The 13,971-nt window shown below is 35.7% G+C and overlaps 1 protein-coding gene across 3 annotated transcripts in view; it reads left to right on the top strand.

Annotated features, from left to right (window-relative positions):
- The first annotated feature begins 872 nt into the window (after positions 1 to 872).
- The window catches only part of EYA4 (eyes absent homolog 4 (Drosophila)), a 74,528-nt gene continuing 61,429 nt past the window's right edge, over positions 873 to 13,971 (top strand). The window contains exons 1-5 of one of the 3 annotated variants that reach the window (XM_006834652.1): positions 873 to 948; positions 6,429 to 6,495; positions 8,564 to 8,740; positions 8,890 to 9,017; positions 10,804 to 10,883. In XM_006834652.1, the coding sequence (XP_006834715.1) occupies positions 8,628 to 8,740; positions 8,890 to 9,017; positions 10,804 to 10,883 (321 nt within the window). In that variant the 5' untranslated portion in view covers positions 873 to 948; positions 6,429 to 6,495; positions 8,564 to 8,627. The remainder of the gene's footprint in view (positions 949 to 6,428; positions 6,496 to 8,563; positions 8,741 to 8,889; positions 9,018 to 10,803; positions 10,884 to 13,971) is intronic. The other 2 variants (XM_006834653.1, XM_006834654.1) reach the window with 2 other exon arrangements.

The following is a 13,971-nucleotide window of genomic DNA, read 5'->3' as shown; positions in this document are numbered from 1 at the left end:
TTTTTGAAAGCTGTATGTATCTCTGTAGAAATGATCTCTTATTCTTTGCTTATGGCTATAGTAGGAATCCAGGTGATACAGTGGGTTACAATTGGGCTGCTCACCAAAAGCTTGGCAGTTTGAACCCACCAGGTGCTCTCTGGGAGAAAGATGAAGCAGTCTGCTTCTATACAGATTTACAGCCTGGGACACCCTAAGGAGCAGTTCTAGTCTGTGTGTAGGGTCGCTATGAGCTGGAATTAACTCGGAGACACAGGGCATCACTATAATACATCAAAAATTGGTTCACCACTCAAGTAAAAAGTACTCAACATGGATGACTCTTTATTCTCGTTTAGAGAAGAAAAATTAATGAATGAATGAGTGAGTGCCTTGTTTTCTACCCATAATGTGAATAGGCCCGTGGTTTCTGTATTTGTATATGTCTCCATCATACTTTTATACATTTTGTTTTTTTAATGTCTTCTTGGAAAGAATCAAGTTTAAGGTAGTAAATCTCCTTGTTATGATTTAGATTCATTGTGCTTAAGACTGACTGATGAGTCCTTCTTTTCCTGTCTTTTGATGATAATATCAGAGTGCGCTTTAAGTAACTTAAAAATGCAAATATGTGTATTGCTCTTAAACTCTCTAAGGATGACTGCCTTCAAAAGAGAGTTTCTAAAAATAACTAGCTAGAGGATTTTACATTAAATCCTCTATAAATGCATGTCCCTTTAGAAGCTAAATTAACAAAACTCTCATCAACTTTCCTCTTGCATGCCCATAGTAGCTAGAAAATTCGTGAGTGGAGCAGTCAGGTTCTTAAATATAAATTTAGCAGTAAAACTCACATGTCCTTATTCTTCTACGTAGTGTCTCTTCTTGCAGTCAAAACAGAGCCTTTGAACAGCAGTGAAACCACATCCACGACTGGAGATGGAGCGCTTGACACTTTTACTGGGTCAGGTAAAGCCTTAAGCTCGTGTGTTGTTCCATACACATTGGGGTCTTCAGAACCCTCCTTGTGAATAATCAACATAAATACCAAAGCTGCTAGAAATGCGACTTTGATAAGCTTAGCAGTAAATTCATTCTTTTGAGTGCCCGGAGTCTTAACACTATTTAAGTTTCAAAATTATATTTGGAAATTGTTTTGCTGGGTGTTTAGTGACACCAAAACAGTTCCATGAGTTTCATATTATAAATAAGCAGAGCTGACTGCCTACATTCTGTTTTATACAGTTTTTTTTGTTTTGTTTTTTTTTAAATTTACCAGTTAGGTTATGATAATCTGCTTTGTTCCTTCCAGGTTCCCATTTAGATTACATAAAAAACTACCTTCTGTCCACCATTTAAGACGTAAACCTATCCATTTGATTCCTTCTAAATAACCTTGTTTCCTCCCTGGGTTTAAAAAACTCCTCCTGTGTAAGCAGCTGAGTGACAAGTAGTAAAGGTTAATGGGCAGCAGTAGAGCACATGCTGGTGGCTTGAAAAAACACAGCCTTTGAGAGAACTACTTTCCCTCAGACTGCTTCAAAGGGAACAATGGCCTGTCTTTAAATGTCAATCCTTTTAAAATAAAAATACCAGGTAACTCCCAACTGGGCACAAAGGGCACAAATTAAGTTGATTGTATTTAAGTTATAATACTTTCTTTGGTTTATTAGCTGATGAAAGTTTTTTTTTGAGCCTAAAGAAGAGTATGTGTATATTCAAAAGAGGAACATTCAACTGAGAAAAGTATTTATGGCAGTTAATCTTGAATTCTGTTAGTCTACTTTAACATATTTCATATTTACACATGTACACATGGATAAGAATTTTAGGTGGACATGCTTTATGTAAACAGGATTGAGGACTATCTTTAAGTATAATATCATGATTGCATACAATTGATTCTTGTTACTATACATAAACCACTTTTATAGTTCACACTGATTGGAAGCAATTGTCATGTCTTCACATAATTATTAGTACTACAAATGAAGAGTGTTATATAAACTTTGCAGAGAGTCTCTTATGTACTAATCCACATACTTTCTAGCACTTCACCCACCTCCTAGGGATAAATATGTAGTGGCTGACTCTTGCATTCTTTTTTGCTCACGTGCTATAGCGCTGGTAAACTTTCCAAACATGTTTTTTAAGAAAGAAATAAAATTAACTAAATGCTGATGTGCTTAAAAAGTATACTGAAAATTAATTGAAAGCCGAATGACAAAATAATAAAACGTTAATTCCAGAAACAATCTCAGTGGTCTCGGATACATTTTTAAGTAAGAATACTGAGGCGCTAGGAAGTAAAAAACCCACACAGTCAAGGCCTTTGCTAGAAATAAGTCAAGAATAGGGTTGTGATCATCAGTCTTCTCTGAAGTACTCCTCTGGAAAATAAGAATATGGAACAACAAATAGGTTTGAAAAATTACTCTGCCTGAAATCCACTCCTCTAATCTTTCCAAATGACTTCCCAATTTTCTATTGAGGGCTGTGCTGTCCACTAAAGTAGACACTAGCCATATGTGACTACTTACATTTTTATTTGTATTAATACTGGATAAAATTTAAAAGTTAATTCTAGTCACTTATTTTTAAGTGCCATCAAGTTGGTTTCAACTCATAAAAACCCTGTAAAGGGTTTTCTAGGAGTGACTGGTGCGTCTGCACCCCCAGCCTTGTGGTTACTAGTTCAGTGCTTATCCTACAGCACCACAGCAGGGCTCCCTAGTCTATTTCAGCAGGATCACAGCTATAGTATGGCTTGTGATTTTGTCGAAGGTCATTGATTCATTGCCAATTCATGGTGGCCCCTGTGTGCTGTGTAGAATTGCTCCATAGGGTTCTTGGAATCAGATTGTGAGGCCTGTCTTCCAAGGCACCTCTGGATGAATTTAAACCATCAGACTTTCACCTTGTAATGAAGCTCCAGACTGCACTACCGAAATTCACTAGTCGTATATGTGGTTAGATGCTACCATAGCGAACAACACAAATGTAGAACACTTCCAACCTCAGGAAAAGTTCTGTTGTTCCGATTGCTATTGAGAATCTCAGCCCTAGATTCTTATTTTAGGATGTTTACCAGCATGGTGATGGTGGTGGTATGCCTTGAAGTTGGTTCTGACTCATAGCAACCCTGCATAGGGTTTCCGAGGTGAAAAATCTTTACTGGAGCAGAAAGCCTCGTCTTTCTCCCTCAGAAGAGCTGGCTGATTTGAACTGCTGACTTTGAGGTTAGCAGCCCAACTCATAACCACTATGCTACCAGAGCTCCCTGTTTAGCAGCATACCAGGCATCTATTCTAATATGCCAGTAGCAAACCACCCCCACACCCAGTTTTGACAACATAAAAGGTCTCCAGACATACTTAAGTATCTACAACAGTCAGAATTCCCTTTTATTTCTCTCACTGAAAGTCACTGATGTAGGGTGTGAAGATAATGATAAGAATAAAATCTTAAAATTGACTCCTTCATCTGATAAGCTGATAATAAACTCTAAAATATTTGTTTTAATCAATTCATGTTTGAAGACAAGAATTCGCTTACATTTATGCACAAAAAAATGGAGTTCTGGTGTGGCACAAAGGATAAGTAATAGACTGCTAACAACCAGGTTGGCAGTTCAAACCCACCAGCCACTCCTTGGAGAACCTATGAGGTCATTATGATTCAGAACTGACTCAACAATACTTAACAATAGCAACAACGTGCAGAAATGCTGAAATATATAACTAGTTGAGTTCTTTGAGTAATGTCTATGATTAATTCAGTGACAGATCTCCCAAAGTTGTTCATGGCATTACAGAAATCATTAAGGAGAGTTGTTGTTGTTATGTGCCATTCAGTCAGTTCCGACTCATAGAGAGAGACCCTGTACAGGATTTCCGAGGCCATAAATCTTTCCTGGAGCAGAAAGCCTCATCTTTCTCCCACGGAACAGCTGGTAGTTTTGAACTGCTGACCTTGCGGTTTGCAGCCTGATTCGTAACCACTACGCTACCAGAGCTCCTATTAAGGAGAGTAGGCTCCCCTTTATAAAAGCAGTTCTTACTTTGTTTTGATCAGCATAGTCACAACTCACTCTGCAAATTTTTTTGTCTTCCAGTTATCTGTAGATATATTTATGTATGTATATACATATAAACATACATAGCCTCGGAAACCCTGTACAGGGTCGCTATGGGTAGGAACCGACTCGACAGCACTTAACAACAACAACAACATATGCACAGAAGTAGACATTTTAATAAAAAAACACACAAACTTTCCAAGCTTTAGCCCATATGTGAGCATCTTAGTTTTCTAAACTGAAGATTTTATCTTCTGTTTAGATAATGAATATACAGACACTAAATTTGAAATTTTAAAGATTTATCAAGCCTTTGTATGATTGTGGATATGCTATTCTAACTATGTCTAGATTCATTCATTAGAAAGATGACTCACACTAGCATATTCAGAGTTGTTTGCAGGTATATAGGATTTCTGGGAAATATATGTTTGCCATTTGGCTTATTCAATAAAAACTGCTAAAGTAAATATTATTTTGCATTATTCAGTGTCTTTTTGAAAAAGCCTGTGTTTTACATTCTTGAAAATAACTGATAATACAGCAATGCAGAGTGGGCCAAACTGAAGCTTCACAAATAGACAAAAAAAAAAAAAAAAAAAATCATAGGATTAAGCATCATCTAAGTGAGCTAATGCATCAGACTGCAAAGTTGTTTAAACTGCAAGGTCAGTGGTTCAAGCTCACCACCTGTTCCTTGGAAACCCTATATAGGGTCGCTATGGGTCGGAATTGACACAATGGCACTTCACAACAACAACAACTATAGGTCTGTTAAACAGAGTATTACTATTATGAATTTGAGTCAGACTGAATTTTCTACTAGACATTTCTATTTTATTATATAATTTAAATGTTTTGACCATAATGCAGTAGAAAGAACTTATTCTCATTGAATTGATTTGAAAGCTGTAAATATTCTCTAAGTTATTTTTATATAAATAAGTAGAATGTAATAGTTGAACTGACAGTTTACTATTAACTATATATAACAAGTACACTGAAATGTTGGTGGCAGAAAATGTTTAAAGCATACACCTATGTTCTAAATATTTGGGTGACTTTCAAATTGGACTCATATTCTTCAAATGATCCTCTTCTGCACCATTTCTATGAAATCTAAATTACTCTGTCCGTACTCAAAGCTTGTAGGCAATAGAGCATTTTAAACATATTAAATTCTGCATGTTTATGAAGCAATAGATCACAAGGATCCTTAATGGCATTTGGATATAGAAATATATCATGTTTCATAAAATAGTTAGCAACCTAAACCTATTTGTCACTTTTACAATTATAAAAGTTTAGCTCCAGAATTATTATGAACAACTAGGAAAGGACATAGTACTTTGAAGTACAACTATGATTGATTAGACTAAACTAATTCCAGGGCTACGTTGGGTACTACTTTAATCTTTTTGAAAAGTGAATGAACAGCAGATGGCCTAATAAAGACACTCTGTGTGCTTGTCCAGTATGGGTAGGCTCTGAAGGGACTGACCCAACACTTTAGAGTCCATAGATTCGCTATCCATCTGTCTTAGTCACAGCAGATGGCTAAAGGAAAGAGAAATGTCCCAACTTTTGGCTATATTCCAGTATAGGGCTGTATGTTTGATGAAACATTAATAGGACCTGACTATCACCTTCAAGTTCTCCTTAGGAAAGTAATATATCTGGTAGTTGAAAATGTATTTGCTTGTGCATTTGGAAAATTTTGTGATTAATTTTTATAAAACAAAGGCTTGCTATTTATTGCCCATGCTTTCTATGTGTATTCCAATTCTTCCTAGAATAATTTGGACTCTGCCTTATTGACTACCCATCTTATCAGCAACAGGAAAGGAATTAGAAAACAATGGCATTTTACAGTTTGAAATTGAAAGTTAGAACTTTGAGTTTTCCATACATTTTGATTGCAGTTCATTTAGAATAGATATGGTGGAAGAGCAGCATATAACACCCTCATATTTGGAATCGGAAACTTAAGTTTGCCAACTTCAGAAATCTGATTTTTAGATCAAAAAAGCTTCCTTATCCTCTCATAAAAGCTTTGCATTCATAGCATATTGATACATAAGAGCATGCTACTGACTTGAAAAAACAGAAGAATGCTAGAGGGGAGTGGCTTACGAAAAGAATGTTCATTTCATGCTCTTAGAACAAAATGTGAAGCCATTTAACTGGGAGAATATGTTTAGGCAGCTGTTTCTGTTTAGAAAACGAATTTTAGATGATGAATTAATTTTCTTTTTAGAAAATGTTTAGAAATAGAATTTTAACACGGTAATTTCTTCAAATTGGTTATGTACACTCTAGTGAAATGTATTTATGAGGCAATCTTGTGTGCACTGGTTCTTGTGTCTTACAGTAATAACAAGTAGCGGCTACAGTCCTAGATCAGCACACCAGTATTCCCCGCAGCTCTATCCTTCCAAGTAAGTGGCCAGCAGAATCTTTCAGATTGTTAGAACAATTTTCTGGTGTTATCTTTAATAATCCGTATTCATACAGTATGACAACTTTAGCATATAATTAGAAATATTAATGTTCTATAAATACAGAGCTGCACAGATAGATCAGGCAGATAGGTATTCTGTATTAGCCTAGAAATAAAGACTTATTCATTTTTCTCTGGACATTTCTCTTCATTTTAGATATTTATATTCCTTTTCAATAAAAGCCTAAAGTTCAAACCAGAATGGGTTGGTATTTTAAGGCAAATTCCAAAAGGCCAGTTAGTTTTAAGAAAATCTAAACAGATTACATACTTTATCACTTTGTAATTTATTCCATGGCAGATATTTTACTGGATTTCACATTCCAATAAGCATAATTTTGAAGAATATACTTTATTATTTTTATATCTTGTGTCATCAGTGTACTGAGGACAGTGATACAGATTTCGAGTTGAACTGTATTGCCGGTATATCTGAATTTGTTTGTAATCATCCAGATGTTCCAAAATTTTATTTTTGTGATTGCTGGTGTTGTTAAGTACCATGAAGTCAGTTCTGACTTATAACAACCCTGTATAGGATTTCTAAGGAGTGGTTGGTGGGTTTGAACTGCCAACTTTGTGGTGAACATTCCACTGTTTATTCTATAGCTCCACACCAGGACTCCATACATATGTTATTTATGGGTAACATTATTTTCTGCAGCATCTGGCATGTCCTTAAATCTAGGCTAAGGATTAGGTGTCAGTTGGGGACATTATATAAAATGTGACATAATATGGAAGGAAGGATATTCCATTTATTTTCAGAAACCCATCTACTCTTTTGTTTGTTTGTTTTTTCTCAAATATTTCCAATTTCTGTTAGATTGCGTCCCTAAAAATAGAAAAAGAAACAGTAAGAGCCATGCAGACTAGCAAATGACCTCAGGCTGAAGATATGGACATAGACAGTTAACTACATGTTCATGAGTCTGCTCCCTGGAGTTGCTGGACAAGTTTGATGATCGATCTATCTTTCAGAATGACTTGTCATTTAATGTAACATTTGTTGAACCTCCACACATTTTCATATGCTTCTCATGTACTCCTGAAACGGTTCATGTGTAGCATTTCCATTAATTTTAACTTGTCACATAAAATTGGGATGCTTTAAGAAATTAATTATCTTCATTTAAATAGCCCATTTTAAGAATTGAATTTTTCAAATGCTAGTAAAGCCCTGTGGTGTAATGGTTAAGCTAATCACAAGATCACTGGTTCAAACCTACCAACCTCTGCAGGAGAAAGATGTTCCCATAAAGATTTGCAACCTCAAAACCCTATGGAGCAGTTCTACTCTGTATCCAATAAAGTCACTGTGAGTTAAAATTGACTCGATGGCAATTGGTTTGGGTATATATTTACTTCTAGTTGTTTTTTCTAACTCAATGTGTGTGGTATAATAATACTGCCAATTTTCACCACAAGTTTTAGAATATTTGTTGTTGTTGTTAAATGTCATGTAGTCAATTCCAACATACAGCTACTGTGTTTAGGATTTCTGAGGAGCAGCTAATAGGTTTGAACTGCCAACCTTGTGACTAGCAGTCCAGTGCTTATTGTACCTATTTAATCCAAGGATTTTAAATAGACATTTGTAGTCACTATATAGTAGTAAGTCACTCCTGATACTTGTAAATGTGCTAATAAGTATGTTAATTAACTGGCTTGTACTCCATTTTTATCATTTATGTATTGACTGGAGTACTATATCAGATGTAAACAAAAATTAAAGAACTGGGAAAGAATTCACATGAATATATAAACCAAATTTCATGTTTTATAGGTGAAGCGTAGGCACAGGGTGGTTAAATTATTGGTCCAAGGTCATAGATTGGTTTGTACTTCACTACAAATGCCTGGGCTCCTGACATTCAAACTTGTTTTGTTCTTTCCTGTATTATTAAAATAAAATTGTGAATATATAGCAGGGTTACTTTCTGGATATTATAAGGTCTCACTGAATCTAAACTGTCTGAATTAATATGCAGTCTTTGTTGCCACAGTAATGCTATTTTTCTGATATTTAGGCCCTATCCACACATTCTTTCTACACCAGCAGCTCAAACAATGTCCGCCTATGCAGGCCAGACTCAGTATTCGGGGATGCAGCAGCCAGCCGTCTACACGGCCTACTCTCAGACAGGACAGCCGTACAGCCTGCCAACTTACGGTATTTCATGTCTTCCATCTTCTTACTTTGGTTGTAAGCAGGTAATTCTGTTGGTTAAAAGTTGAATATACTGATACAAGTTGTAGCTCAGAATCAAGATGATTTTACGAATGAAATGGTTTACCCCTGCATTTTCCATACAGATTTGGGTGTGATGTTGCCAGGCATCAAGACAGAGAGTGGACTTTCACAAACCCAATCCCCATTACAGAGCGGCTGCCTCAGTTACAGCCCAGGGTTTTCCACCCCGCAGCCCGGCCAGACGCCTTATTCTTACCAAATGCCAGGTAAGTAGACATACATAAAACCTGTTCTATGAAGACCAATTCTTTGAATGAGATTCCCTGACTTCAGACTATAGGAATATACATCATGAAGAGAGTTTTAAACGTTACCGCTGTGTACACAATTTCATCAGAATAAAATAAGTAGGCAGAAACATAATGAACTAGTTGAATACACATCAAGAAGCATGAGCCTTACCAACTTTAAATATTTAAATTTAAACTGTGCAATATAGGCAGGAAACCATGTCCAAGCAAAGCAAGCCTCCACACCAGTGTTTGCAAAGTCATATGTCAGCAGGTTTGATTAGTATTTAAGCTGTTTAAAAGATTCAGGACACAAACCAGTATTTTCTTTGCAGTATTCCTTAGGTGCATAAGTCTGTTCTGGTTCTATTTAAAATTGAATTAGCACTTTTGTAAGTCTCATTTATCTTTGAATGACTGAGAATTTTTTGTTCATTCTTAACAATTCCCTATGAAGCTATATGTTCTAATAAAAAATTTATATAAATTGTATCCCTCCCAAAAGTCAATATATGATTATTAAATTTTCTTATTTTTGATTCCTATAAAAATTATGTTTGCTTTTTATATGGTAGTTTCAGAAAGAATTTTAGTGGCATAGTTAAAAATATTAAAAGTTAGGTAATGTCAGCTAAATTAACAGTTTGAAGCTGCTAGTATTGACATTTAAGTAGGTTGACTAAATAAAATAATTGCATAGACGTTTTTAGTAGAAATGGCAGATCTACATTCATTTAGAATGTAGGTACACACATATTTGCATATATGTTACAACCAGTGAACCACACCGCTTAACTTAGTGTAAAAGAGAACATAGAGACGTTTTCATTTATTCCCCCAATTACTGTCATTTGCATTTTCCAAGCCAAGCCAATTTGTGTTCATTACATAATACTCTTGCTATTCAAAATACCTTGACAAAACGATTAATCACTTGTCTCAATTGTCTTTCATTTTCCCCTTGACAGATCTGTTACGTGAAGACATTTTGTTAGACCTGTGATTATTCTTTTGATTTTTGCCTTACTCCAATAAATTCAAAAGCTTTAGACAGCCTACAAATCCAAATCACTGTTAAATGGTTTCCCTTGAATCTGAACTCTAGATCACAACTATTTTCTTTCAAACAAAAGGATTTAGAGAAACCAAAAAATAAATAAATAAAAGAGGGAGATGGAAACATCAAATCTAAATGGATTCTGAACTGTTTATTTCCTAAGGTAGTCACATCCAAAGGTTTAAAATAGGCGATTTTGTATGCAAATGCAGTTGATAGGATAATTTGGCAAGTTCCAGTGGTTTCCTTGGAAGTAGTCTCAGTCTGGAGGAGTCGGGTTGCTAACCTCAAGGTCAGCAGTTCAAAACTACCAGCCATTCTGCGAGATAAAGATGAGGTTTTCTTCTCCTGTAAAGATTTACAGCCTCAGAAACCCTTTACAGGGTCGTTATGAGTCAGAACCAACTGCACAGCACATAACCACCAACCACCACTGGATACTTAACCCTTGTCTGTTAGCTGCAGTCCTTATAAAGGCTATTCCAATGTGTTTCTGTTTAATTGAACTCCCAGAGGAAAGACTTTAGCTGCTGTTATAAGAGGAAATAGAAGTAACCAATTTCTTTCTAAATCACTCAGCTTCAATTTTCGTTGTCTTAACAACTATAACAAAACTCAACGTTTATCGTACAGAATTCTGCCAAGTGAAGTATTTTCATTATTGTGCAAGAGACAGTTTTAAAATGTGATTTGTTCTGTCTTTAGGTTCTAGTTTTGCTCCATCCTCGTCTATTTATGCAAACACTTCAGTTTCCAACTCAACAAATTTCAGTGGTTCACAACAGGTATGGTAGCTTTTTGTATTTCTTCTTTTTAATATCTATTTCAGATCATAGAACAGTAGTTTCGTTGACATATATGTTCTTCCAGAAAGAGGTTCCTTTATTTCAAATTAGGAATCCTGGTGTGGCACTGTAGGATAGTGTACTAGACCACGAGGTCGGTTTGAACTGCAAGGGAGGCTGTTCAAACTCACCAGCTGATCCTTGGAAACCCTATACAGGGTCACTGTGAGTCAGAACCAACTACATGGCAATGAACAACAATTTCAAATCAAGATGGTATCTTAAGATAATAAAATATTAGCTTCCGGAATTCTTGAGACATGTATTATTCTGTATATTTTAGGTTTAGTTGTTTCTTCTTGTTGTTATTTAGTTCCATCAAGCAGATTCTGACTCATAGCGACCCTATATAGGGCTTCCAAGGAGAGGCCGGTGGGTTTGAACTGCCAACCCTGTGGTTAGCAGTTCAGCGCTTATCCTATAGCTCCACACCAGGACTAAATGCCCATAAGTCATTTGAAGTGTGATTGTTTTAATCATTTACTTTGGAGTTATAAAATATATTGCATACTTTCCTGTTATCTTAATCTATATTAAACATAATTATATTTTCATAATTAAAGTTATCATTATAAACAATAATTAATACACTAAAATTAATAGTTGGATTGTGCTGTAGACTGTATGCTACTTTCCTTCCTAAAAAGTATCCTTTTTTACTAAACGAAATAACTCCCAGACTCGTTGGCTGGGTTCTTTGTTTTGATTTGGGTTTTATTTTGGGACTCCTTTTAATGACTGAGTCCTACTTTTCTGTCAGCTGTCATTGTGTTGCTTTTATCACTTAACTTGCCTTTAGAAGCCCTGAGTCTTACTCCTAATTATGGTTTTTAATATTTTGTAAGTTTTAAACATCAGCTTATTAGAATCATGAGTGTAGCCAAAGTAGCTGTCCCTCATTTAGTGACTGGGCTCTGATTGGGATGAATTTATGAAATATGTCGGCACTTAAAGTATCTCTTTCCTTATGTCCTAATTCCCAAACCTGTTCAGGGCAATACAGATTGAACAGTAACAAAAACACTGTTTCACTCTGATATAGATTTATTATTATTATTACGATTCATTGTTTTTGAATCATCAGTGCCTATCCAAAAATTCAATGTGTACCAAGTGCTCAATAAATGTTTGCTGTATCAATAAATACATATATATATATTAATATGGAAGCTATTATACAAGTTCTTGCTCTTCTATTTACTGGAGGAATTATATTAATTGCTTCTCCTTTAGTTTTTATTAACATAACAAAGTACCAAAGTGATATTTTTAATATTGAAATAGTATGGAATAACAGTATTTTTGATAGGAATAACCTGCCATTGGCATTTACTTAAAAAAAAACAACAACATAGTTTCCTTAAATACTGAGCATGAGTTCAGTATTAATATTTTATAAAAAAAAAATGAGCTTTTTTTTAATGATCCAAGTAGCTTAACTTTATATATTTATTGATACATCAAATATTTATTGAGCACTTGGTATACAATAAATTTGGGGGTAGGCATTGAAGATTCAAAAATAATAAGTGAAATAATAATAAAAATAATAAGCCATTGTTCCCCCCCATCGATAAGGATAGGATCTCCTGAAGAAACAGAAATGGAAAAACTACTAACAGATGGTGGTTTATAATGAGGACAGAAGGAGGTATGTGTGCTAGGCCAAGAGTTAATCCAAAGGAAACACACCTCTGTTTTGGTGGGTTAAAAAAGTTTCATGAAGGAGAAAAAAATGAATTGACAAAGGTAGAGTTAATATCATAACAAGAATCCAACACCATCTGAATATTTAAATATAGTTGCTTTAATATAGACTTTAAGTTTATTTTGAACCATCCTCTAATTAACGATTTGTTCTTTTAACAAATACTTAATGAATACCCATTATGTGTTAGACTTATGTTACAGCCCCTGGTGGCACTGTGCGTTAAGCTTTGGTTTAATAACCACAGGTTAGCAGTTCAAATCCACCAGTCACTCAGAGTGCAAAAGATGACACTGTCTGGTCCCATAAAGATTTAATCTCGGGTCACTCTGAGCCAGAATCAACTCTGTGACCGTGCATTTGGTATTCTGTGTTAGGGTCTCTAGTTGCTTCAAATAGTAACATGCTTGCTTCAGTTATGAGCAGTTTTGTTTACATTATGCTGAAGTGTCATCATACTGAAGGTTGTATCTTCTTTGCAGCTGCCTCATTCCAATTTCTGTCTCTGTCTTCATATGGCTTTCTTCCTTTTGTGTGTATCTGCCTTCTGTAAACCTCCTTTTTCCAATAAAGAATTAAGCCATGGATTTAGGGAAAACCCTGATCTAGTATGACATAATTTAATTTAATGATATCCACAGGATCCTATTTCCAAAGGATGTCACAATTACAGGTTCCAGGTCAACATGACAACAATTAGCAAAAGCAACAATAACAGTTCAACCTATGGGGTCCTGGTGTGATGCTTTAGGATAAGCACTGGACTGCAACTGCAAGGCCAGCAGTTCAAACCCATGAGTAACTCCTCAGAAACCCTATAAAGGGTCACTGTGAGCTGGAAACCACTTGATGGCACTTAATAACAACTACAATTCAATTGATAAGAAGCTCTAATGGTACAGCAGTTGAGTGCTCAGCAGCAAACTGGAAGACTGGAACTTGGGATCCACCTCGAGGATCTGCATGAGTGAGAACCAGTGATCTGCTCTCATAAAGATGACAGCTAAAAAAATCTTATGGGGCAGTTCTCCTCTGCCACATGGTGTTACTGTGAACTGTAATCAACTCAATGGCACTGCGCAACAGCAATATTCAGCCCATACAGGACCTGTGGGTTATAATAAAGAATATCACAAGGTCAATAAGAAGCTATTAAAAGTTTTGTTTGGTTGTTGTTGTTGTAGTTAGGTGCCATCAAGCTGGCACTGAATTATAGTGACCCTATGCACAGCACAATGAAACACTGCCCGATCCTGGGCCAACTTCACCACTGTTCCACACTTGAGTCCATCGATGCTGCCATCTGGCCAATCCATCTCT

Source organism: Chrysochloris asiatica, unplaced genomic scaffold (genome assembly GCF_000296735.1).
Source record: "Chrysochloris asiatica unplaced genomic scaffold, ChrAsi1.0 scaffold00013, whole genome shotgun sequence".
Lineage (NCBI taxonomy): Eukaryota > Metazoa > Chordata > Mammalia > Afrosoricida > Chrysochloridae > Chrysochloris > Chrysochloris asiatica.
The sequence above is the reverse complement of the archived record's forward strand: the minus strand, read 5'-3'. Positions and strand labels throughout refer to the sequence as shown.